This window comes from Anomaloglossus baeobatrachus, chromosome 7 (assembly GCF_048569485.1).
Source record: "Anomaloglossus baeobatrachus isolate aAnoBae1 chromosome 7, aAnoBae1.hap1, whole genome shotgun sequence".
Classification (NCBI taxonomy): domain Eukaryota; kingdom Metazoa; phylum Chordata; class Amphibia; order Anura; family Aromobatidae; genus Anomaloglossus; species Anomaloglossus baeobatrachus.
This window is the reverse complement of record NC_134359.1, coordinates 305712455-305739481: the sequence shown is the minus strand read 5'-3', so window position 1 is coordinate 305739481 and position 27027 is coordinate 305712455. Positions and strand designations below refer to the sequence as shown.

The window sequence follows — 27027 nt, the reverse complement described above, 5'->3', positions numbered from 1 at the left end:
GTCCGGCCATCGGAATCTCATGTGCGATCCGCAACAACTCCGTCCGGAACGGATAGGGTACCACCAACTGTCGGTCCCTGGGCCACGCCTCCAGTGAACCCTGCTGGACCGTGACCCGGTACAGCCGTCCTTGGTCCCAGACCACTCGCTCCGGGTCCGAGTCCGAGGGAGGCTGTGCCGCCTGCTCCTTAAGAGCTTTCAGGCTGTCGTCAGCTTCTAACGCTGCCTGAAACCCCTGACTAGATGTGGCCAGAATCGACGAGACTGTCACATCTTCAGTCAGTACCCCGGGACCTGTGTCCTGGCCTCCACCTGACTCGGCTGCCACTTGGTCAGAAGGGGAAGAGCTATCGGACCTCCGGGAGGCCCCTTGGCTTCCAGCACTCCCACTGCGGGTGACAGCGGCCACAGCCGCTGCGACCGTGGGTCGTGCCTGCTCCTCCTCCGTTCCTGACCAAGTCGCCGGTTCAGGCAGACCTACCTGGCTTCCTGACACCCCGGTTGTGGGGGAACCATGCACCGAGATCTTACCTGGGAGCACTTCCACTCCTGGACCGGCCCCAATCTCACCTGCCTGTTCCCCTCCTGCAGCAACAGAACCCCGCTGTGAAATCTCTGGGGACCCCACATTTGCTGTGGTAGCCCCCACCCCACACACTGGTCCTCCCCCTGCAGCACCCTGCTCTCTGCTTATCCCTGCAGAGGGCAACAGATCCCAGCTCACTGGCTGATCACTTGTAGAGGCATTGTCACACCTTTCTCTGACCCCCTCCCCAGTCACAGCTGCAGCTGAGTGTGTGTCTACGGTGTCTATGCAAGCAGAAATATCAGAGTTCACTCCCCCCTCTCTCACATCATTCATAGATAACACATTAACATTGTCCGGAGGCACGTCAGTACTGGCTGAAGGTTCAGCCCTTGGGGGGGGGCCCAAACTGGGAGGTTATCTGCCCCAAATCTGTCCCAAGTAGCACGTTTGCGGGGATCCGATCAGTTACCCCCACCTCTCTCACCCCTCGCCCTGCGCCCCAGTCCACATAAATGCCAGCAACAGGCAGCGCCGGGTCAATGCCTCCAATCCCGGAGACAGCGAGGGTTTTTCCAGGTATCAAGTCTTGGGGGGACACCATCTCAGGCCGCACCAGAGTCACCTCCGAGGCGCTGTCTCGCAGTCCTATGGTCACAGACCGGCCGACGGTGACAGGTTGGAAGCTGTCCAGGGACCTACCACCACCCCCACCCACACAATACACCTTGGGCGGCCCTTGGGACGGGGACGGAGCCGGGGCCTTGGGACGCTGAGGGCACATGGCCTTGAAGTGTCCAGGTAGGTTGCACTGGTGGCACCGTCTTGGCTCTGCCACGGGCCTGGAGAGGGGAGTTGAGGGGGACACCCCCTGCAGTCTAGGGGCAGGTGGGGCAGTCGCAGAATTCATCTTACCCCCTCTCCAGGTGCTGCTGGTGGCTGCTCTCCTGGCCTCAGGAGCCCGGTTGTTGGTGTAGTCATCAGCCAGGGCAGCTGTAGCCGTGGACCCCTTTGGCTTCTGGTCTCGGATGAACTGGCGGAGATCCTCAGGGCAGTTCCACAAGAGTTGCTCCGTGATGACCAAGTCCAGGATCTCCGGTCCGGTGGAAAGCTGCAGGCCTTGGGTCCAGTGGTCGGCAGCTCGGGCAAGTGCCCGCCGGTGGTCAGCCCAGGAGTCCTTTGGTCCCTTCTGCAGGGTCCGGAACTTCTTGCGGTAGGACTCCGGAGTGAGGTTGTACTGTTGGATCAGGGCCCGCTTGATGGTGTCGTAGCCCTGATCTGCCGCAGTAGGCAAGTCCCCAAGGATTTCCAGGGCCTTACCCCTTAAACGGGGGGTCAGGTATTTGGCCCACTGGTCCTTGTCCAGATGGTGCTGCAGGCAAGTCCGTTCAAAAGCAGTCAGGAAAGAGTCCAAGTCTCCATCCTTCTCCAGCACTGGGAAGTCCTCAACACGGACCTTTGGAAGTTTGGTGTCTTGAAGGTCACATGTGGCTGATGAGGGCCGGAGCTGAGCTAGCTGCAGCTGGTAGTCACGCTCTGCCTGTCGCTGTCGCTCCGCAGCCTCACGCTCTGCCTGGCGCTCTCGCTCTTTACGCGCTGCCTGCCGCTCCGCAGCCTCAGCCTCACACGCTGCCCTGCGCTCTGCAGCTTCACGTTCTGCCCTGCGCTCTGCCATGAGTTCCTTGTAGCCCTCCCGGTCTCCAGCCTGGAGTAGGGCCATAGCCATTTGAAGAAGGCTATCCGAGCCTCCCAGGCTCGGTGGAATGGCACGTGGTGATCTGCGGCCCGCTGCGGAGCCTGGTGATTCACTGTCCATTGCAGACCGGAGGGCTGGCATCTGGCTCGTTGAGGACCCTTGGGTGAGCTGCTCCTCATCTTGTCCATAATTGCCAGGTTGTGCAATGTCCTCTGCAGAGCTGTTCTCTGGCGTCGGGCTCTTGGAGGGCTCGTGGACAACCTCCTCATCGTCTCTGGCCTGAGCATCGGCCATTCCTTTGGCTTTGCTCCTGGTGCTCTCAGCCATTGTTGCAGACTTTGGTCACCGACACAGAACTGCCACCTGATGCACCCACACACCTTACAGTACCTGCACTCTGACACTCTAGTGTTGAGCTGGTCTGAAGACCCCAGCAGCCACAGCTGCTGCAGGCAGTCTTTAGTGTCTGGGAGTATGGGTCTCACACTCACACACACTATTATCTCGATCCCACCGCTCTGCCACCAATATGTCACGAACCACCGGGGGGGTCACTCAGAAATCCCCCGCGCTGGCTACCAGTACGTCACAATCGGGGGGTAACAAGTGGGGGTCACCCCTCCTTTATACCTCCCGACCGACAGACAGAGCACATGACGCGCTCTCTAGCGCCCCTCTTATAGTCAGGCCAATTATGGAATTGCCCGACAATAAGCCAGGAGGCCGCTATACTACTTATGCCGATTATTGAAGGGTCCCCGGTGAGAGTAGGGTATATATTCCCCCGACCTCCGCGGGCGGAATATATAAAATCTCCCCGAATCTCACTGGCCTCCCCACAATAATCCTTGGCACAACTCGCTGCCACCAACCGCTTCACGGTAACTATTAGCCGAACACACCGACGTGGGATTCAAGATCGAGATAACAGAACAGCCCAAGATTAATTATATAATTTAATCAGCCTAAAGCCACACTAGAAACTACAATATATACAATAGGAGATCTACAGAATATACATAGGTCAGAGTACAGTTACAGATAAAGCATGGTTTACAAACAGGCATACACAGTTCCAGCAGTTACCTTGTGCGTCTGGCCACAGGGGGCGCCGTGGACCAGGTTTCCAGGATCTCCCTCACAGGTCTTCCCTGACCAGACCCCCCGAGCAAAAGAACGCTGGAAAATGGCCGAAGTAGGGTTATCAACCTGGGCAAATCCAGGTCCCCTCCTACCTTAGTGACCTCATAGGGAAGCACTGCCACTCCCCCTGCATGGAGTCAGAGTAATATCCCAGAAGGGGCTATTACCTGCAACTCCGGACTGGGAGGTCCGATCGGGATGGTTCTGGTGCCATCAGATCCGCCCGGGTCCCCTCTGCATTTTGAGTCCAAGCACGACTCATTTACCGGACTCCTACTAGCAGTTCTCTATATCTCGCCGCCCCAGGGTGCCACATAGACGTCGAGGATATGCACAGATTCGGCTTGAAGTCCCGATTCTAACAATGTAGGGGGTGTATGGCTGAGACGCACGGTAATATCATAACTGGGTATGATATTACGGAGCCAGCAGTATGCTCTCCTGTGGTGATTAGCTTCCTTTTGGTTTTGCCAGGTCACTGTCCACTTTCTTTGATGAGCGGACACAGCTCCCAGGGGCTCTTCCTCTCTCTCTTTGTTTTAGAGGCCTGAGAGAACACTAATCTCCATATCAGAGGAGATGGCTGTTGGAGGTGTAAGTGGAACACAGACCAGTTCCTTTGACACCTATCTGCTAAACAAACCGTTTATCCCTGTGGTAAATTTTCTGATTGAAGGAGTTGTGTGAAGGAAAGGGGGGGTGACACCAGGAGAGGGCTTCCTGACATAACTTGAATATCATGATTTATCATCATATCTCCGGATTTACCTCACAGCGTCTCACACACACATACAATCATCCAAACACAAGGAAAGCTGTCAGGAGACCACAAAAGGTCATGCAAAAATCCCATAAAAATGGTAGAAGATAATGCACAAGAGTAGTTGGAAACTTAGCTGGCTGCAATCCACTGACTACACAAACACAACTAGAAGTAGCGGTGGAGCGTTCCTAATAAACCTAGATGCCTCATCACAGCCGGAGAACTAAGTCACCCAAAGATGGAATGAGGAATCCTTACTTGCGTCAGAGCAGCCCCAAAGGAAAGTCAAAGCCCCCAACATATAAGGACAGTGATGTAAGAAAAAACAACACACAGATGGTAGATATAGAATTAAGCAAAGTGAGGCCCTGCTAGCTAGATACAAAAGTATAGGATAGATTACTGGTTGCAGCCAGTAAAAACCCTGTATAATACCAACACCTGATAATCAAAAATTCCCTTAAAGATCACTCGATATTCCTCCCACTATATCAGGCACTCTTGTGCAAGTACATTTAAATAGAAAATGCAAATATAATAGAATAGATCATAACTACAAAAACACATGAAATACAAAAATACAAAACTCCTGAGCAAACAGGGAGTAATAACTCCCTTTCTTACTAGGAATAAGTCGCCCTCCAAAAATAGTGCAGGAAGAGCACTTATTCACTTGCAAGAAGCAAAAGGGAATGTTCTCAAACACAGAATTAGAAAAAGACTTAGATTAAGCAATCCCAGACTAAGAGAATAAAATACTTATCAGGCATAGCTGCAGACTCAGGATGACATGGAAAGAAAACCGATGCAAAGGAACGAAAAACCGCTGTAGAAATAATTCCTGGAGACTCCAAAAAGGCGCAAAAGAGACAAAACAAAAACATAAAGGGAAAGGCAAAAGCCTAAAGGCTGGAGGGCAAATTCAGGACATCTTAACATGGAGCACAAAGAATTATCACCGGCAAAGGTTAGACAGAGACTGCCTTCCAATATCCCCCCAGGCTGGACTCCATAGACTTACTGAAACAGCAATCATCTCCAACACCTGTCTGAGCGACAGATACAGAATCAGACTCACTACCAACACTAGCCACCAGATGGAGTCCAGAAACACTCCCAGGAACAGCACCATCTCTGATGATATTCACAACAGAAAGCCTGCATCAGCTCCCAGGTTTCAAATATAGATGGATGTCTCTTTCGTGTGGTGCATGAAAGAGGTAGATGAGTGACAGGTAGCTGCATGCCGGCCAGTCTGGGAGCCATACTGCTACAGGCGGCACATACCAAGAACACCCAACTAGGAGTCCCCATCCCCATTTCCCCAAATTAGGGGCAGACACCAGGAAAGGGACGTCAATTGCTCCAGACTACAAATAGTATAATGGCGCAGCATGCATGCAGGGTGTCACAAACCACCGGGGGGGTCACTCAGAAATCCCCCGCGCTGGCTACCAGTACGTCACAATCGGGGGGTAACAAGTGGGGGTCACCCCTCCTTTATACCTCCCGACCGACAGACAGAGCACGTGACGCGCTCTCTAGCGCCCCTCTTATAGTCAGGCCAATTATGGAATTGCCCGACAATAAGCAAGGAGGCCGCTATACTACTTATGCCGATTATTGAAGGGTCCCCGGTGAGAGTAGGGTATATATTCCCCCGACCTCCGCGGGCGGAATATATAAAACCTCCCCGAATCTCACTGGCCTCCCCACAATAATCCTTGGCACAACTCGCTGCCACCAACCGCTTCACGGTAACTATTAGCCGAACACACAGACGTGGGATTCAAGATCGAGATAACAGAACAGCCCAAGATTAATTATATAATTTAATCAGCCTAAAGCCACACTAGAAACTACAATATATACAATAGGGAATCTACAGAATATACATATGTCAGAGTACAGTTACAATCAAAGCATGGGTTACAAACAGGCATACACAGTTCCAGCAGTTACCTTGTGTGTCTGGCCACAGGGGGGCGCTGTAGACCAGGTTTCCAGGAACTCCCACAGATGTTTCCTACACGTGACCCCCAGCGAAAGAACACTGGAAAATGGCCGAAGTAGGGTTATCAACCTGGGCAAATCCAGGTCCCCTCATACCTTCGTGACCTCAGAGGGAGCACTGCTCCACCCCTGGCTGGAGTTATGGACAAAATCCACAACATGGAATATGGCCATAACTTGGCCTGGGAGCGTCGTAGGCGGACGCCAATGCTCTCATTGTGACAGTTATGAATTTAGCTACAGAATGAGAGGTTTCATGACTTGTCTACTAGTTCCACATTGGCTGATATCACGCCTGGGGTATTTCCCAAGCTCCCGCTCCCATAAAAAAGGTGTGCCAGCATCGTCCGCATGCGAAAACACCATTTTTATGGTTGCCGTATTTATCGGAAATATGGCTTGCGAGATATGAACCATTTTTTACTGGAGTCGTTCTGTCTGGCTAGTTCCAGAGCCTTATAATGAGATACAACTCTTGTTACAGGGTGACGGCAGGGAGTCATCCTGTGTCCTTTGTTCCCACATCACCTAATTTCCATATCACAGGAGATGGCCATGGGATGGGTTGCTAAACAAGTTGTGTGAAGGAAAGGGGGGGTGACACCAGGAGAGGGCTTCCTGACATAACTTGAATATCATGATTTATCGTCATATCTCCGGATTTACCTCACACCTCCCCCCTTTTGAGGGCGCTAGGGGGCAGCACACTCCGGTGTTCCCCCGTGCGCCCGTCCGCGACCTCTCCTTGTCGGGACAGCCCGTCTGCGTTACCGTGGTCACGGCCCCTTTTGTGGCGAATGGTGAAGTTGTATTGCTGGAGCGCAAGGCTCCATCGCAACAGTCGCCCATTCGTCCCAGAGACGGTGTGCAACCAGCTGAGGGGGTTGTGGTCCGTCTCCACGATGAAGTGGCGCCCGTATAGATAGGGTTGCAGACGCTGCAGGGCCCACACTATGGCCAGGCACTCCTTCTCCATTGTGGAATAGGCCACTTCCCTCGGTAACAGCTTCCTGCTCAGGTACAAGACTGGGTGCTCTTGGCTCGCAGAGTCCACCTGGCTGAGCACCGCACCGAGGCCGAAGTCACTGGCGTCGGTCTGTACTACAAACGGCCGCGTGAAGTCGGCTGCCTGTAGCACGGGCGGGCTGGACAGGGCGTCCTTTAGGGCCCGGAAGGCTGTCTCGCAGTCCATTGTCCAATCGACTGCCGAGGGCAGCTTCTTCTTGGTGAGGTCCGTCAGGGGCTTTGCCAGGCTACTATAGCATGGAACAAACCTCCTATAGTACCCAGCGGTCCCCAAGAAGGACATCACCTGCTTCTTGGTCCTGGGGGTGGGCCAGGATGCGATGGCCTCCACTTTCTCAGGCTCGGGCTTCAGTGTTCCCCCGCCTACCCGGTGACCGAGGTACTGGACCTCGCTCATGGCCAGCTGACACTTGCCCGGCTTGATGGTCAAACCTGCCCGGTGGACCCGCCTGAGCACCTGTGCTAGATGCTCTAGGTGATCTTCCCAGGTGGGACTGAAGACGGCAATGTCATCCAGGTACGCGGCCGCGTACCCTTCAAGTCCCTTGAGCAGGGTGTTGACCATCCGCTGGAAAGTGGCAGGGGCATTCCTCATCCCGAATGGCATCACCGTGGACTCGTACAGTCCAAATGGGGTAATAAAGGCAGAGCGTTCCCTGGCCTTGCGAGTCAGGGGGATCTGCCAATATCCCCGGCTCAGGTCCATGATGGTCAGGTACTGAGCCCCGGCCAACTGATCGAGCAGGTCATCGATGCGTGGCATTGGGTACGCATCGGCGACCGTGACAGCATTGAGCCCCCTGTAGTCCACGCAGAACCGAGTGGTTCGGTCCTTCTTAGGGACGAGGACTACAGGCGAGGCCCAAGCGCTGTTGGATGCCTGGATCACCCCCAGCTTCAGCATCTCGTCAATCTCCTGGCGCATGTGTTGCTGCACCTCCAGGGAGACCCGATATGCTGAACGCCGGATCGGGGGATGATCCCCAGTGTCCACGTGATGGACAGCCAAGTCAGTCCTTCCGGGCTGGTTGGTAAACAACCCCCGGAAGGGGTGTAGGGTGGCCCACAGCTGGGACCGTTGGTCCTCCAAGAGCTGGTGGCCAACCTCCACATCCTCAATGGATCCGCCTGCCCTAACCTGGGCTAGCATATCCAAGAGGGTTTCCGCTTCTCCCTCCTCGGGCAGGTTGCACACGGGGAGCGCACATGCCTCCCGCTCATGATGTGCCTTCATCATGTTCACATGGAAGGGCTTCCGCCTTCCACGGGCAGGGTCCAGGGTGACCAGGTACGTCACAGGGTTGAGCTGCTGGTACACGAGGTATGGGCCTTCCCAGGCTGCCTGAAGCTTGTCCTGTGGTACGGGGACCAGTACCCACACCTTTTGACCCACTTGGTAGGTCCTCTCACAAGCGTTCTGGTCGTACCAACGCTTCTGATCGGCCTGGGCTTGAGCCATATTGTCGTGTACCAGTTGCGTCAAGGCCTGCATTTTGTCCCGGAAGCGCATGACATACTCGATAACCGACACCCCAGGGGTGGCCAAATCCCCTTCCCAAGCCTCTTTCACCAGAGCCAGGGGGCCCCGCACACGTCGCCCGTACAGGAGCTCAAACGGTGAGAATCCTGTTGAGGCCTGTGGAACCTCCCGGTAAGCAAATAACAGGTGTGGGAGATACCGCTCCCAGTCACGCCCATGGGAGTCGACCAACATCTTAAGCATCTGCTTTAAGGTGCCATTGAACCGCTCGCACAGGCCATTAGTCTGTGGATGGTACGGGCTGGCCACCAGATGTCGCACCTGGACTCGCTTACAGAGGGCCTCCATCAGCTGGGACATGAATTGGGTCCCCCGGTCAGTGAGCATTTCCTGGGGAAAACCCACTCGGGAGAAAATCTCCAGCAATGCGGTGGCCACCTTGTCAGCCCGAATGGACGACAAGGCCACTGCTTCTGGGTACCGGGTGGCATAGTCCACTACCGTCAGTATGAAGCGTTTCCCGGAGCTGCTGGGGATGGCCAGCGGGCCGACCAGATCCACAGCCACCCTCCTGAAAGGCTCATCGATGATGGGCAGAGATACTAGTGGGGCTTTGGGGTGTGGCCCCGCCTTCCCCACTCTCTGACAGGTTTCACACGAACGGCAGTAGGCAGCCACATCGGCCCCCATTTTTGGCCAGTAGAAATGCTGGTTTAACCTGGCCTTGGTCTTAGCGATCCCTAGGTGTCCGGCCATCGGAATCTCATGTGCGATCCGCAACAACTCCGTCCGGAACGGATAGGGTACCACCAACTGTCGGTCCCTGGGCCACGCCTCCGGTGAAGCCTGCTGGACCGTGGCCCGGTACAGCCGTCCTTGGTCCCAGACCACTCGCTCCGGGTCCGAGTCCGAGGGAGGCTGGGCCGCCTGCTCCTTAAGAGCTTTCAGGCTGTCGTCAGCTTCTAACGCTGCCTGAAACCCCTGACTAGATGTGGCCAGAATCGACGAGACTGTCACATCTTCGGTCAGTACCCCGGGACCTGTGTCCTGGCCTCCACCTGACTCGGCTGCCACTTGGTCAGAAGGGGAAGAGCTATCGGACCTCCGGGAGGCCCCTTGGCTTCCAGCACTCCCACTGCGGGTGACAGCGGCCACAGCCGCTGCGACCGTGGGTCGTGCCTGCTCCTCCTCCGTTCCTGACCAAGTCGCCGGTTCAGGCAGACCTACCTGGCTTCCTGACACCCCGGTTGTGGGGGAACCATGCACCGAGATCTTACCTGGGAGCACTTCCGCTCCTGGACCGGCCCCAATCTCACCTGCCTGTTCCCCTCCTGCAGCAACAGAACCCCGCTGTGAAATCTCTGGGGACCCCACATTTGCTGTGGTAGCCCCCACCCCACACACTGGTCCTCCCCCTGCAGCACCCTGCTCTCTGCTTATCCCTGCAGAGGGCAACAGATCCCAGCTCACAGGCTGATTACTTGTAGAGGCATTGTCACACCTTTCTCTGACCCCCTCCCCTGTCACAGCTGCAGCTGTGTGTGTGTCTATGGTGTCTATGCAAGCAGAAATATCAGAGTTCACTCCCTCCTCCCTTACATCATTCATAGATAACACATTAACATTATCCGGAGGCATGTCAGTACTGGCTGAAGGTTCAGCCCTTGGTTGGGGCCCAAACTGGGAGGTTATCTGCCCCAAATCTGTCCCAAGTAGCACGTTTGCGGGGATCCGATCAGTTACCCCCACCTCCCTCACCCCTCGCCCTGCGCCCCAGTCCACATAAATGTCAGCAACAGGCAGCGCCGGGTCAATGCCTCCAATCCCGGAGACAGCGAGGGTTTTTCCAGGGATCAAGTCTTGGGGGGACACCATCTCAGGCCGCACCAGAGTCACCTCCGAGGCGCTGTCTCGCAGTCCTATGGTCACAGACCGGCCGACGGTGACAGGTTGGAAGCTGTCCAGGGACCTACCACCACCCCCACCCACACAATACACCTTGGGCGGCCCTTGGGACGGGGACGGAGCCGGGGCCTTGGGACGCTGAGGGCACATGGCCTTGAAGTGTCCAGGTAGGTTGCACTGGTGGCACCGTCTTGGTTCTGCCACGGGCCTGGAGAGGGGAGTTGAGGGGGACACCCCCTGCAGTCTAGGGGCAGGTGGGGCAGTCGCAGAATTCATCTTACCCCCTCTCCAGGTGCTGCTGGTGGCTGCTCTCCTGGCTTCAGGAGCCCGATTGTTGGTGTAGTCATCGGCCAGGGCAGCTGTAGCCGTGGACCCCTTTGGCTTCTGGTCTCGGATGAACTGGCGGAGATCCTCAGGGCAGTTCCACAAGAGTTGCTCCGTGATGAACAAGTCCAGGATCTCCGGTCCGGTGGAAAGCTGCAGGCCTTGGGTCCAGTGGTCGGCAGCTCGGGCAAGTGCCCGCCTGTGGTCAGCCCAGGAGTCCTTTGGTCCCTTCTGTAGGCTCCGGAACTTCTTGCGGTAGGACTCTGGGGTGAGGTTGTACTGTTGGATCAGGGCCCGCTTGATGGTGTCGTAGCCCTGATCTGCCTCAGCAGGCAAGTCCCCAAGGATATCCAGGGCCTTACCCCTTAAACGGGGGGTCAGGTATTTGGCCCACTGCTCCTTGTCCAGATGGTGCTGCAAGCAAGTCCGTTCAAAAGCAGTCAAGAAAGAGTCCAAGTCTCCATCCTTCTCCAGCACTGGGAAGTCCTCAACACGGACCTTTGGAAGTTTGGTGTCTTGAAGGTCACGTGTGGCTGATGAGGGCCGGAGCTGAGCTAGCTGCAGCTGGTGGTCACGGTCTGCCTGTTGCCGTCGCTCCGCAGCCTCACGCTCTGCCTGGCGCTCTTCACGCGCTGCCTGCCGCTCTGCCCTGCGCTCTGCCAGGAGTTCCTTGTAGCCCTCCTGGTCTCCAGCCTGGAGAAGGGCCATAGCCATTTGAAGAAGGCTATCCGAGCCTCCCAGGCTCGGTGGAATGGCACGTGGTGATCTGCGGCCCGCTGCGGAGCCTGGTGATTCACTGTCCATTGCAGAGCGGAGGGCTGGCATCTGGCTCGTTGAGGACCCTTGGGCGAGCTCCTCCTCATTTTGTCCAGCAGTGCCAGGTTGTGCGATGTCCTCTGCAGAGCTGTTCTCTGGCGTCGGGCTCTTGGAGGGCTCGTGGACAACCTCCTCATCGTCTCTGGCCTGAGCATCGGCCATTCCTTTGGCTTTGCTCCTGGTGCTCTCAGCCATTCTTGCAGACTTTGGTCACTGACACAGAACTGACACCTGATGCCTCCACACACCTTACAGTATCTGCACTCTGACACTCTAGTGTTGAGCTAGTCTGAAGACCCCAGCAGCCACAGCTGCTGCAGGCAGTCTTTAGTGTCTGGGAGTATGGGTCTCACACTCACACACACTATTATCTCGATCCCACCGCTTGCCACCAATATGTCACAAACCACCGGGGGGGTCACTCAGAAATCCCCCGCGCTGGCTACCAGTACGTCACAATCGGGGGGTAACAAGTGGGGGTCACCCCTCCTTTATACCTCCCGACCGACAGACAGAGCACGTGACGCGCTCTCTAGCGCCCCTCTTATAGTCAGGCCAATTATGGAATTGCCCGACAATAAGCAAGGAGGCCGCTATACTACTTATGCCGATTATTGAAGGGTCCCCGGTGAGAGTAGGGTATATATTCCCCCGACCTCCGCGGGCGGAATATATAAAACCTCCCCGAATCTCACTGGCCTCCCCACAATAATCCTTGGCACAACTCGCTGCCACCAACCGCTTCACGGTAACTATTAGCCGAACACACAGACGTGGGATTCAAGATCGAGATAACAGAACAGCCCAAGATTAATTATATAATTTAATCAGCCTAAAGCACACTAGAAACTACAATATATACAATAGGGAATCTACAGAATATACAGTTATGTCAGAGTACAGTTACAGATAAAGCATGGTTTACAAACAGGTATGCAATTCAATCAGTTACCTTGTGCGTCTGGCCACAGGGGGGCGCTGTAGACCAGGTTTCCAGGAACTCCCACAGATGTTTCCTACACGTGACCCCCAGCGAAAGAACACTGGAAAATGGCCGAAGTAGGGTTATCAACCTGGGCAAATCCAGGTCCCCTCCTACCTTCGTGACCTCAGAGGGAGCACTGCTCCACCCCTGGCTGGAGTTATGGACAAAATCCACAACATGGAATATGGCCATAACTTGGCCTGGGAGCGTCGTAGGCGGACGCCAATGCTCTCATTGTGACAGTTATGAATTTAGCTACAGAATGAGAGGTTTCATGACTTGTCTACTAGTTCCACATTGGCTGATATCACGCCTGGGGTATTTCCCAAGCTCCCGCTCCCATAAAAAGGGTGTGCCAGCATCGTCCGCATGCGAAAACACCATTTTTATGGTTGCCGTATTTATCGGAAATATGGCTTGCGAGATATGAACCATTTTTTACTGGAGTCGTTCTGTCTGGCTAGTTCCAGAGCCTTATAATGAGATACAACTCTTGTTACAGGGTGACGGCAGGGAGTCATCCTGTGTCCTTTGTTCCCACATCACCTAATTTCCATATCACAGGAGATGGCCATGGGATGGGTTGCTAAACAAGTTGTGTGAAGGAAAGGGGGGGTGACACCAGGAGAGGGCTTCCTGACATAACTTGAATATCATGATTTATCGTCATATCTCCGGATTTACCTCACACAGGGGACAAAGCCTGGCCCTGTATTTCTACCTTAAACATTGAGTAACAGGTGGATGAGTGACAGGAGTAGGTCTGGTGTTCTGAGGCCCCGGCCACTACAGGCAACACACCACATGGAAACCCAAGGTAGGGTCTCCACATTGCAAACACCCCTCATCCCCGGCTGACTCACTATTAACTCTTTATTTCTTGACTCTCGGTTCCTACAACCCATAGAGAAATTACAACATATGATACAGGGAAAACAGTGACCTCTTGTGGCCGGTGGCTAGCACTACAGGTCTCATAGCAGGTACATAACAATACTGCAATGCAATAATGCGGTCAATGTCTTCAGGGGGACATGTCAGCCGGACCACCTCCTTACAAAACAATATGATCAAGTTCTTTGGCTTTATATAATTACCACTATAAGATTTATATGGGTATTTTATCCATCTGTTCCCAACATGCCGGGGAAGGATGTAAGGAAGCAGAATACAATGGTATACTGGATGTGTCTATTTATTTGGGTATTTTAGCAAATAAACAGGGATTGATCAGAAGGTACCGCACCTGGGAAGAAAGGAGTAAATTCTCCTTAAAGTCCAGATCGGTGCTGGATTCACTTACCGAATACATCGGAGGCCGCTGGCCTCTCAGAGACTCGGCGGGAGTCCTTACTGGAGATGGGGTGAGTTGCAGAAATGCCTATAAAAAAATGCAGGGAGGAAAGAGGATAGGAAGGATGGAGGTACAAGGAAGTGAGGAAGGAGGAAATAAAGGATGGAGGTACAAAGAAGAGGGGAAATAGGAAAGGATGGATGAACGTACAAGAAAGGGAGGAATGATTAAGGAAGGATGGAGGTACAAGGAAGAGAGAAAGGAAGAAAGGAAGGATGAAGGTACAAGAAAGGGAGGAAGAAGGAGGATGAAGGTACAAGAAAGGGAGGAAGAAGGCGGATGGAGGTACAAGAAAGGGAGGAATGATTAAGGAAGGATGGAGGTACAAAGAAGAGAGAAAGAAAGGAAGGATGGAGGTACAAGGAAGAGAGGAAGGAAGAAAGGAAGGATGGAGGTACAAGGAAGTGAGGAAGGAGGAAATAAAGGATGGAGGTACAAAGAAGAGGGGAAATAGGAAAGGATGGATGAACGTACAAGAAAGGGAGGAATGATTAAGGAAGGATGGAGGTACAAGGAAGAGAGAAAGGAAGAAAGGAAGGATGGAGGTACAAGGAAGTGAGGAAGGAGGAAATAAAGGATGGATGTACAAGGAAGAGAGAAAGAAGGAGGATGAAGGTACAAGAAAGGGAGGAAGGAGGAAATAAAGGATGGAGGTACAAAGAAGAGGGGAAATAGGAAAGGATGGATGAACGTACAAGAAAGGGAGGAATGATTAAGGAAGGATGGAGGTACAAGGAAGTGAGGAAGGAAGAAAGGAAGGATGGAGGTACAAGGAAGTGAGGAAGGAAGAAAGGAAGGATGGAGGTACAAAGAAGAGGGGAAATATGATAGGATGGATGAACGTACAAGAAAGGGAGGAATGATTAAGGAAGGATGGAGGTACAAGGAAGAGAAAAAGGAAGGATGGAGGTACAAGGAAGAGAGGAAGGAGGAAAGGAAAGATGGAAGTACAAGGAAGTGAGGATGGAGGAAAGGAAGGATGGAGGTACAAGGAAGAGAGGAAGGAGGAAAGGAAAGATGGAAGTACAAGGAAGTGAGGATGGAGGAAAGGAAGGATGGATGTACAAGAAAGGGAGGAAGAAGGAGGATGAAGGTACAAGAAAGGGAGGAAGAAGGAGGATGGAGGTACAAGAAAGTGAGGAAGGAGGAAAGGAAAGATGGAAGTACAAGGAAGTGAGGATGGAGGAAAGGAAAGATGGAAGTACAAGGAAGTGAGGATGGAGGAAAGGAAGGATGGAGGTACAAGGAAGAGAGAAAGAAAGGAAGGATGGAGGTACAAGAAAGGGAGGAAGGAGGAAAGGAAGGATGGAGGTACAAGGAAGAGAGAAAGGAAGGATGGAGGTACAAGGAAGAGAGGAAGGAGGAAAGGAAAGATGGAAGTACAAGGAAGTGAGGATGGAGGAAAGGAAAGATGGAAGTACAAGGAAGTGAGGATGGAGGAAAGGAAGGATGGAGGTACAAGAAAGGGAGGAAGGAGGAAAGGAAGGATGGAGGTACAAGGAAGGGAGGAAGAAGGAAAGGAAGGATGGAGGTACAAAGAAGGGAGGAAAGAGGAAAGGAAGGATGGAGGTACAAGAAAGGGAGGAAGGAGGAAAGGAAGGATGGAGGTACAAGAAAGGGAGGAAGGAGGAAAGGAAGGATGGATGTACAAGGAAGGGAGGAAGAAGGAAAGGAAGGATGGAGGTACAAAGAAGGGAGGAAAGAGGAAAGGAAGGATGGAGGTACAAGGATAGGAGGAAGAAGGAATGGAAGGATGGAAGTACAAGAAAGAGAGAAAGAAGGAAAGGAAGGATGTGGTACAAGGAAGGGAGAAAGGAGGAAAGGAAAGATGAAGGTACAAGGAGGGAAGAAAGTAAGGAATCAGGGAGTAAACAGCCGAAGGAAGTGACAGAAGGAAAAAACGTGGGAAAGAAGTGAAAGAGAAACAGTAGAAGGGAAATATGGAAGAAAAGAAAGACAGATAGAAAGAAAGAAAGAGAGGAAGAAAGGAAGGAAGCAAAGAAATATGTATTATTTTCATTGATGTCTGGTGGGGAATACACTTATTTTGGACGTTCTCACCTTTGCGATTTTTCATAATTTCGGGCTCCCGGGGATCGTCGTAATTGTTGGAGGGATTCCTGCTTGTCCCGTACAGAGAGTGAGACCCTGAAAAGAGCCCACAGATAATGAAGAGCCCCCTGTGTCCCATCAGCTGTAATGTCAGGAATAATAGAAAGGATCACGCGTTTCTTATTGTAGCATTACAGCAGCGTCTTTGGGGACATTTTTTAATAATTTTTTCTTGGGCTAAGAATCATTTTTGCTTTCAGGTTTCATTACATATATTTTTCGTTTTCCTTTTTCTTTGCTTCCTGGAACAATCAACTTTCATGTAGTCTGTGGTCAGATATCAGCTACAAGGAGCTCAGGAAAAGGCAGGTAAAGAGTTACTTTCCTCTCAGACTGTAAGGATGCGCTCACTGACAGCTCCTCAGTTACAGCTCACTGACAGCTCCTCAGTTACAGCTCACTGACAGCTCCTCAGTTACACCTCACTGACAGCTCCTCGGTTACACCTCACTGACAGCTCCTCGGTTACACCTCACTGACAGCTCCTCGGTTACAGCTCACTGACAGCTCCTCAGTTACAGCTCACTGACAGCTCCTCAGTTACAGCTCACTGACAGCTCCTCGGTTACAGCTCACTGACAGCTCCTCAGTTACAGCTCACTGACAGCTCCTCAGTTACACCTCACTGACAGCTCCTCAGTTACACCTCACTGACAGCTCCTCAGTTACACCTCACTGACAGCTCCTCAGTTACACCTCACTGACAGCTCCTCAGTTACACCTCACTGACAGCTCCTCAGTTACAGGTCACTGACAGCTCCTCAGTTACAGGTCACTGACAGCTCCTTAGTTACACCTCACTGACAGCTCCTCAGTTACACCTCACTGACAGCTCCTCGGTTACAGCTCACTGACAGCTCCTTAGTTACAGCTCACTGACAGCTCCTCAGTTACAGTTCACTGACAGCTCCTCAGTTACACCTCACTGACAGCTCCTCAGTTACACCTCACTGACAGCTCCTCAGTTACAGGTCACTGACAGCTCCTCAGTTACAGCTTACTGACAGCTCCTCAGTTACAGCTCACTGACAGCTCCTCAGTTACAGCTCACTGACAGCTCCTCAGTTACACCTCACTGACAGCTCCTCAGTTACACCTCACTGACAGCTCCTCAGTTACACCTCACTGACAGCTCCTCAGTTACACCTCACTGACAGCTCCTCAGTTACACCTCACTGACAGCTCCTCAGTTACAGGTCACTGACAGCTCCTCAGTTACAGGTCACTGACAGCTCCTTAGTTACACCTCACTGACAGCTCCTCAGTTACACCTCACTGACAGCTCCTCGGTTACAGCTCACTGACAGCTCCTTAGTTACAGCTCACTGACAGCTCCTCAGTTACAGTTCACTGACAGCTCCTCAGTTACAGGTCACTGACAGCTCCTCAGTTACAGCTCGCTGACAGCTCCTCAGTTACAGTTCACTGACAGCTCCTCAGTTACACCTCACTGACAGCTCCTCGGTTACAGCTCACTGACAGCTCCTCAGTTACACCTCACTGACAGCTCCTCAGTTACAGGTCACTGACAGCTCCTCAGTTACACCTCACTGACAGCTCCTCAGTTACAGGTCACTGACAGCTCCTCAGTTACAGCTCACTGACAGCTCCTCAGTTACAGGTCACTGACAGCTCCTCAGTTACAGGTCACTGACAGCTCCTCGGTTACAGGTCACTGACAGCTCCTCAGTTACAGCTCACTGACAGCTCCTCAGTTACAGGTCACTGACAGCTCCTCAGTTACAGGTCACTGACAGCTCCTTAGTTACAGGTCACTGACAGCTCCTCAGTTACAGGTCACTGACAGCTCCTCAGTTACAGGTCACTGACAGCTCCTCAGTTACAGCTCACTGACAGCTCCTCAGTTACAGGTCACTGACAGCTCCTCAGTTACAGCTCACTGACAGCTCCTCAGTTACAGGTCACTGACAGCTCCTCAGTTACAGGTCACTGACAGCTCCTCAGTTACAGGTCACTGACAGCTCCTCAGTTACAGCTCACTGACAGCTCCTCAGTTACAGCTCACTGACAGCTCCTCGGTTACAGCTCACTGACAGCTCCTCGGTTACAGGTCACTGGCAGGGAGGGAGGAAGGAGGAAAGGAAGGATGGAGGTACAAGAAAGGGAGGAAGGAGGAAAGGAAGGATGGATGTACAAGGAAGGGAGGAAGGAGGAAAGGAAGGATGGAGGTACAAGAAAAGGAGGAAGGAGGAGGAAAGGAAGGATGGAGGTACAAGAAAGGGAGGAAGGAGGAAAGGAAGGATGAAGGTACAAGAAAGGGAGGAAGGAGGAAAGGAAGGATGGAGGTACAAGGAAGGGAGGAAGGAGGAAAGGAAGGATGGAGGTACAAGGAAGAGAGGAAGGAGGAGGAAAGGAAGGATGGAGGTACAAGAAAGGGAGGAAGGAGGAGGAAAGGAAGGATGGAGGTACAAGAAAAGGAGGAAGGAGGAGGAAAGGAAGGATGGAGGTACAAGAAAGGGAGGAAGGAGGAAAGGAAGGATGGAGGTACAAGAAAGGGAGGAAGGAGGAAAGGAAAAATGGAAGTAGAAGGAAGGGAGGAAGTAGGAAAGGAAGGATGAAGGTACAAGAAAGGGAGGAAGGAGGAAAGGAAGGATGGAGGTACAAGAAAGGGAGGAAGGAGGAAAGGAAGAATGGAAGTAGAAGGAGGGGAGGAAGGAGGAAAGGAAGGATGAAGGTACAAGAAAGGGAGGAAGGAGGAAAGGAAGGATGGAGGTACAAGAAAGGGAGGAAGGAGGAAAGGAAGGATGGAGGTACAAGAAAGGGAGGAAGAAGGAAAGGAAGGATGGAGGTACAAGGAAGAGAGGAAGGAGGAGGAAAGGAAGGATGGCGGTACAAGAAAGGGAGGAAGGAGGAGGAAAGGAAGGATGGAGGTACAAGAAAAGGAGGAAGGAGGAGGAAAGGGAGGATGGAGGTACAAGAAAGGGAGGAAGGAGGAAAGGAAGGATGGAGGTACAAGAAAGGGAGGAAGGAGGAAAGGAAGAATGGAAGTAGAAGGAAGGGAGGAAGGAGGAAAGGAAGGATGAAGGTACAAGAAAGGGAGGAAGAAGGAAAGGAAGGATGAAGGTACAAGGAAGTGAGGAAGGAGGAAAGGAAGGATGGCAGTACAAGGAAGTGAGGAAGGAGGAAAGGAAGGATCGAGGTTCAAGGAAGGGAGGAAGGAGGAAAGGAAGGATGGAGGTACATGGAAGTGAGGAAGGAGGAAAGGAAGGATGGAGGTACAAGGAAGGGAGGAAGGAGGAGGAAAGGAAGGATGGAGGTACAAGAAAGGGAGGAAGGAGGAGGAAAGGAAGGATGGAGGTACAAGAAAGGGAAGAAGGAGGAAAGGAAGGATGGAAGTACAAGGAAAGGAGGAAGGAGGAAAGGAAGGATGGAGGTACAAGGAAAGGAGGAAGGAGGAAAGGATGGATGGAGGTACAAGGAAGGAGGAAAGGAAGGATGGAGGTACAAGAAAGGGAGGAAGGAGGAGCAAAAGGAAGGATGGAGGTACAAGAAAGGGAGGAAGGAGGAGGAAAGGAAGGATGGAGGTACAAGAAAGGAAGCAAGGAGGAGGAAAGGATGGATGGAGGTACAAGGAAGGGAGGAAGGAGGAAAGGAAGGATGGAAGTACAAGGAAAGGAGGAAGGAGGAAAAGAAGGAAAGGAGGAAGGAGGAAAGGATGGATGGAGGTACAAGGAAGGAGGAAAGGAATGATGGAGGTACAAGAAAGGGAGGAAGGAGGAGCAAAGGAAGGATGGAGGTACAAGAAAGGGAGGAAGGAGGAGGAAAGGAAGGATGGAGGTACAAGAAAGGAAGCAAGGAGGAAAGGAAGGATGGATGTACAAGAAAGGGAGGAAGGAGGAAAGGAAGGATGGAAGTACAAGGAAGGAAGGAAGAAGGTAAGGAAGGATGGCAGTACAAGGAAGTGAGGAAGGAGGAAAGGAAGGATGGCAGTACAAGGAAGTGAGAAAAGGATGGAGGTACAAGGAAGGGAGGAATGAGGAAAGGAAGGATGGAGGTACAAGGAAGTGAGGAAGGAGGAAAGGATAGATGGAGGTATAAGAAAGGAAGGAGGGAAGGAAGGATGGAGGTACAAGAAAGGGAGGAAGGAGGAAAGGAAGGATGGAGGTACAAGAAAGGGAGGAAGGAGGAAAGGAAGGATGGAGGTACAAGAAAGGGAGGAAGGAGGAAAGGAAGGATGGAGGTACAAGAAAGGGAGGAAGGAGGAAAGGAAGGATGGAGGTAGAAGAAAGGGAGGAAGGAGGAAAGGAAGGATGGCAGTACAAAGAAGGGAGGAAGGATGGAGGTATAAGAAAGGGAGGAAGGAGGAGGTAAAAAAGATGGATGTACAAGGAAGGGAAAAAAGAAAGAAAGAAAGAAAGAAATTAAGGAAGAAAGACAAGAAGAAAGAGACAAGGAAGGAAGAAAAGGAGGAAGAAAGAGAAGAGAAGGAAGGAAGGAAGAGAAGAGAAGGGAAGGAATAAAGGCAAGGAAGGACAGAGGGGAAGAAAAGAAGAAGAAAGAAAGACAAGGAAGGAAGAAAGAAGAGAAGATAAGGAGGAAGGAAGCAAAGAAAGAGAGAGAAGGAAGGAAAGAAGGAAGGAAGGAGTGAAGGAAGAAAGGAACGAAGGATGGAAGGGTGAGACAGAGTGAGAGAAGGAAGGCAGAAAGACAGGAATGGAAGAAGGAATACAGCAAGAAGTATATTAAGGAATTGAGAGAGGAAGAAAGAAAGAGGAAATGAAAGTATAAAAGTAAGGGGGGAGGAAAAAGTGAAAGAAACTCAGGAAAGAAGAAACAGAGCAAGGAAGTAGAGAACCAAAGGAATGAAGATATGAGGGGATTTAGGGGGAGAAGGATTATTATTAGTATTATTCCTGATGTCTGGTGGGGACCCTCACTTATCTCTGACGTTCTCACCTTTGCTGATTTTCATCTTTTCGGGCTCCTGTACATCGTTACTGCTGCTGGAGGGATTCCTGCTTGTCCCGTAACACAGAAGCGAGACCCTGAAAAGACCCCACAGATAATGAAGAGCCCCCTGTGTCCATCAGCTGTAATGTCAGGAATAATAGAAAGGATCACGCGTTTCTTATTGTAGCATTACAGCAGCGTCTTTGGGGACATTTTTTTAATGACTTTATCTTGGGCTAAAAATCATTTTTGCTTTCAGGTTTCATTACATATTTTGCATGATTTATCTTTTTGGCTTATCTTTTTTCTTTGCTTCCTCGAACAATCAACTTTCATGTAGTCTGTGGTCAGATATCAGCTACAAGGAGCTCAGGAAAAGGCAGATAAAGAGTTACTTCCCTCTCAGTCTGTAAGGATGCGCTCACTGACAGCTCCTCAGTTACAGCTCACTGACAGCTCCTCAGTTACACCTCACTGACAGCTCCTCAGTTACACCTCACTGACAGCTCCTCAGTTACAGCTCACTGACAGCTCCTCAGTTACAGCTCACTGACAGCTCCTCAATTACAGCTCACTGACAGCTCCTCAGTTACACCTCACTGACAGCTCCTCAGTTACACCTCACTGACAGCTCCTCAGTTACAGCTCACTGACAGCTCCTCAGTTACACCTCACTGACAGCTCCTCAGTTACACCTCACTGACAGCTCCTCAATTACAGATCACTGACAGCTCCTCAGTTACACCTCACTGACAGCTCCTCAGTTACACCTCACTGACAGCTCCTCAGTTACAGCTCACTGACAGCTCCTCAGTTACACCTCACTGACAGCTCCTCAGTTACAGCTCACTGACAGCTCCTCAGTTACAGCTCACTGACAGCTCCTCAGTTACACCTCACTGACAGCTCCTCAGTTACAGATCACTGACAGCTCCTCGGTTACAGGTCACTGACAGCTCCTCAATTACAGATCACTGACAGCTCCTCAGTTACACCTCACTGACAGCTCCTCGGTTACAGCTCACTGACAGCTCCTCGGTTACAGGTCACTGACAGCTCCTCAGTTACACCTCACTGACAGCTCCTCAGTTACAGCTCACTGACAGCTCCTCGGTTACAGGTCACTGACAGCTCCTCAGTTACACCTCACTGACAGCTCCTCAGTTACAGCTCACTGACACCTCCTCAGTTACAGCTCACTGACAGCTCCTCAGTTACAGCTCACTGACAGCTCCTCAGTTACAGCTCACTGACAGCTCCTCAGTTACACCTCACTGACAGCTCCTCAGTTACAGCTCACTGACACCTCCTCAGTTACAGATCACTGACAGCTCCTCAGTTACAGCTCACTGACAGCTCCTCAGTTACAGCTCACTGACAGCTCCTCAGTTACAGGTCACTGACAGCTCCTCAGTTACACCTCACTGACAGCTCCTCAGTTACAGCTCACTGACAGCTCCTCAGTTACAGATCACTGACAGCTCCTCAGTTACAGCTCACTGACAGCTCCTCAGTTACAGCTCACTGACAGCTCCTCAGTTACAGCTCACTGACAGCTCCTCAGTTACAGCTCACTGACAGCTCCTCAGTTACAGATCACTGACAGCTCCTCAGTTACAGCTCACTGACAGCTCCTCAGTTACACCTCACTGACAGCTCCTCAGTTACAGCTCACTGACAGCTCCTCAGTTACAGATCACTGACAGCTCCTCAGTTACAGCTCACTGACAGCTCCTCAGTTACAGCTCACTGACAGCTCCTCAGTTACAGCTCACTGACAGCTCCTCAGTTACAGCTCACTGACAGCTCCTCAGTTACAGGTCACTGACAGCTCCTCAGTTACAGGTCACTGACAGCTCCTCAGTTACACCTCACTGACAGCTCCTCAGTTACAGCTCACTGACAGCTCCTCAGTTACAGCTCACTGACAGCTCCTCGGTTACAGCTCACTGACAGCTCCTCAGTTACACCTCACTGACAGCTCCTCAGTTACAGGTCACTGACAGCTCCTCAGTTACAGCTCACTGACAGCTCCTCAGTTACAGCTCACTGACAGCTCCTCGGTTACAGCTCACTGACAGCTCCTCAGTTACAGCTCACTGACAGCTCCTCAGTTACAGCTCACTGACAGCTCCTCGGTTACAGCTCACTGACAGCTCCTCAGTTACAGCTCACTGACAGCTCCTCGGTTACAGCTCACTGACAGCTCCTCAGTTACAGCTCACTGACAGCTCCTCAGTTACAGCTCACTGACAGCTCCTCAGTTACAGCTCACTGACAGCTCCTCAGTTACACCTCACTGACAGCTCCTCGGTTACACCTCACTGACAGCTCCTCAGTTACAGCTCACTGACAGCTCCTCAGTTACAGCTCACTGACAGCTCCTCGGTTACAGCTCCTCAGTTGCAGCTCCTCAGTTACAGCTCCTCAGTTACAGCTCGTCAGTTACAGCTCCTCAGTTACAGCTCACTGACAGCTCCTCAGTTACAGCTCACTGACAGCTCCTCAGTTACAGCTCACTGACAGCTCCTCAGTTACACCTCACTGACAGCTCCTCAGTTACAGCTCACTGACAGCTCCTCAGTTACAGTTCACTGACAGCTCCTCAGTTACAGCTCACTGACAGCTCCTCGGTTACAGCTCACTGACAGCTCCTCAGTTACAGCTCACTGACAGCTCCTCGGTTACAGCTCACTGACAGCTCCTCAGTTACAGCTCACTGACAGCTCCTCAGTTACAGCTCACTGACAGCTCCTCAGTTACAGCTCACTGACAGCTCCTCAGTTACAGGTCACTGACAGCTCCTCGGTTACAGCTCACTGACAGCTCCTCAGTTACAGCTCACTGACAGCTCCTCAGTTACAGCTCACTGACAGCTCCTCAGTTACAGCTCCTCAGTACACCTCACTGACAGCTCCTCAGTTACACCTCACTGACAGCTCCTCAGTTACAGCTCCTCAGTTACACCTCACTGACAGCTCCTCAGTTACAGCTCACTGACAGCTCCTCAGTTACAGCTCACTGACAGCTCCTCGGTTACAGCTCACTGACAGCTCCTCAGTTACAGCTCCTCAGTTACACCTCACTGACAGCTCCTCAGTTACAGCTCCTCAGTTACAGCTCCTCAGTTACAGCTCACTGACAGCTCCTCAGTTACAGCTCCTCAGTTACAGCTCACTGACAGCTCCTCAGTTACAGCTCACTGACAGCTCCTCAGTTACAGGTCACTGACAGCTCCTCAGTTACACCTCACTGACAGCTCCTCAGTTACAGCTCACTGACAGCTCCTCAGTTACAGGTCACTGACAGCTCCTCAGTTACAGCTCACTGACAGCTCCTCAGTTACAGCTCACTGACAGCTCCTCGGTTACAGCTTACTGACAGCTCCTCAGTTACAGCTCACTGACAGCTCCTCAGTTACAGGTCACTGACAGCTCCTCAGTTACAGCTCACTGACAGCTCCTCGGTTACAGCTCACTGACAGCTCCTCAGTTACTGCTCACTGACAGCTCCTCAGTTACAGCTCACTGACAGCTCCTTAGTTACAGCTCGCTGACAGCTCCTCAGTTACAGCTCACTGACAGCTCCTCAGTTACAGCTCACTGACAGCTCCTCAGTTACAGCTCACTGACAGCTCCTCAGTTACAGATCACTGACAGCTCCTCAGTTACAGCTCACTGACAGCTCCTCAGTTACAGCTCACTGACAGCTCCTCGGTTACAGCTCACTGACAGCTCCTCAGTTACTGCTCACTGACAGCTCCTCAGTTACAGCTCACTGACAGCTCCTTAGTTACAGCTCGCTGACAGCTCCTCAGTTACAGCTCACTGACAGCTCCTCAGTTACAGCTCACTGACAGCTCCTCAGTTACAGCTCGCTGACAGCTCCTCAGTTACAGCTCACTGACAGCTCCTCAGTTACAGCTCACTGACAGCTCCTCGGTTACAGCTCACTGACAGCTCCTCAGTTACAGCTCACTGACAGCTCCTCAGTTACAGCTTACTGACAGCTCCTCAGTTACAGCTCACTGACAGCTCCTCAGTTACAGGTCACTGACAGCTCCTCAGTTACAGCTCACTGACAGCTCCTCAGTTACAACTCGCTGACAGCTCCTCAGTTACAGCTCACTGACAGCTCCTCAGTTACAGATCACTGACAGCTCCTCAGTTACAGATCACTGACAGCTCCTCAGTTACAGATCACTGACAGCTCCTCAGTTACAGATCACTGACAGCTCCTCAGTTACAGGTCACTGACAGCTCCTCAGTTACAGCTCACTGACAGCTCCTCAGTTACACCTCACTGACAGCTCCTCAGTTACAGCTCACTGACAGCTCCTCAGTTACACCTCACTGACAGCTCCTCAGTTACAGGTCACTGACAGCTCCTCAGTTACAGGTCACTGACAGCTCCTCAGTTACAGATCACTGACAGCTCCTCAGTTACAGGTCACTGACAGCTCCTCAGTTACACCTCACTGACAGCTCCTCAGTTACAGCTCACTGACAGCTCCTCAGTTACAGATCACTGACAGCTCCTCAGTTACAGGTCACTGACAGCTCCTCAGTTATAGCTCACTGACAGCTCCTCAGTTACAGCTCACTGACAGCTCCTCAGTTACAGTTCACTGACAGCTCCTCAGTTACACCTCACTGACAGCTCCTCAGTTACAGCTCACTGACAGCTCCTCAGTTACAGTTCACTGACAGCTCCTCAGTTACAGCTCACTGACAGCTCCTCGGTTACAGGTCACTGACAGCTCCTCAGTTACAGCTCACTGACAGCTCCTCAGTTACAGCTCACTGACAGCTCCTCAGTTACAGCTCACTGACAGCTCCTCAGTTACAGCTCACTGACAGCTCCTCAGTTATAGCTCCCTGACAGCTCCTCAGTTACAGCTCACTGACAGCTCCTCAGTTACACCTCACTGACAGCTCCTCAGTTACACCTCACTGACAGCTCCTCAGTTACAGATCACTGACAGCTCCTCAGTTATAGCTCACTGACAGCTCCTCAGTTACAGATCACTGACAGCTCCTCAGTTACAGCTCCCTGACAGCTCCTCAGTTACACCTCACTGACAGCTCCTCAGTTATAGCTCACTGACAGCTCCTCAGTTACAGCTCACTGACAGCTCCTCAGTTACAGCTCACTGACAGCTCCTCAGTTACAGATCACTGACAGCTCCTCAGTTATAGCTCACTGACAGCTCCTCAGTTACAGATCACTGACAGCTCCTCAGTTACAGCTCACTGACAGCTCCTCAGTTACAGATCACTGACAGCTCCTCAGTTACAGCTCACTGACAGCTCCTCAGTTACACCTCACTGACAGCTCCTCGGTTACACCTCACTGACAGCTCCTCAGTTACACCTCACTGACAGCTCCTCAGTTACAGGTCACTGACAGCTCCTCAGTTACAGCTCACTGACAGCTCCTCAGTTGGAGCTCGGCCACTTTCACTTGAGGAGTTACTGAGGAGCTGTCAGTGAGCTCTCATCTGCTCTCAGCTGATTTATGACCACAGACTACATTAAAGCTGAATGTGTAAAGAAGCAAAGAGTCTGGAAAAGTCAAAAGGTGCAACATTTATAATGAAAACCAAATGCAAAATATATTTTTTCTTGCCCCAAATACATGAATTTAGGTAATTAATAAATCTTCCTGTGAGGTGGCCACTGCGCAGCACATTTATAGACCGTCATATTACTACAATGGCTGCTATGGATAATTCTCCTCATGTGCTGAACGTACATGGCTCAGAAAAATCCAGCCCAGATCACGGAAAATAGTCAGAAATGCAGAAAGTCTGCACAGGAATTATACAGCACATAGCAGGGGCACCCTGTACGGTCAGACACGGCCATTACACAGCACATAGCAGAGATACTCTGTACGGTCAGACACAGCCATTACACAGCACATAGCAGAGATACCCTGTATGGTCAGACACGGCCATTACACAGCACATAG

General features: G+C 51.9%; 1 protein-coding gene across 1 annotated transcript in view; it reads right to left on the bottom strand.

The window, feature by feature from the left end:
- The window catches only part of LOC142246576 (uncharacterized), a 51841-nt gene extending 30714 nt beyond the window's left edge, over nt 1–21127 (bottom strand). The window contains exons 1-3 of the mRNA XM_075319642.1: nt 21061–21127; nt 16093–16179; nt 13981–14058 (exon numbers count right to left, since the gene is read on the bottom strand). Coding sequence (XP_075175757.1) covers nt 13981–14058; nt 16093–16179; nt 21061–21076 — 181 coding nt within the window. The 5' untranslated portion in view covers nt 21077–21127. The remainder of the gene's footprint in view (nt 1–13980; nt 14059–16092; nt 16180–21060) is intronic.
- Between the last annotated feature and the right edge of the window lie 5900 nt (nt 21128–27027).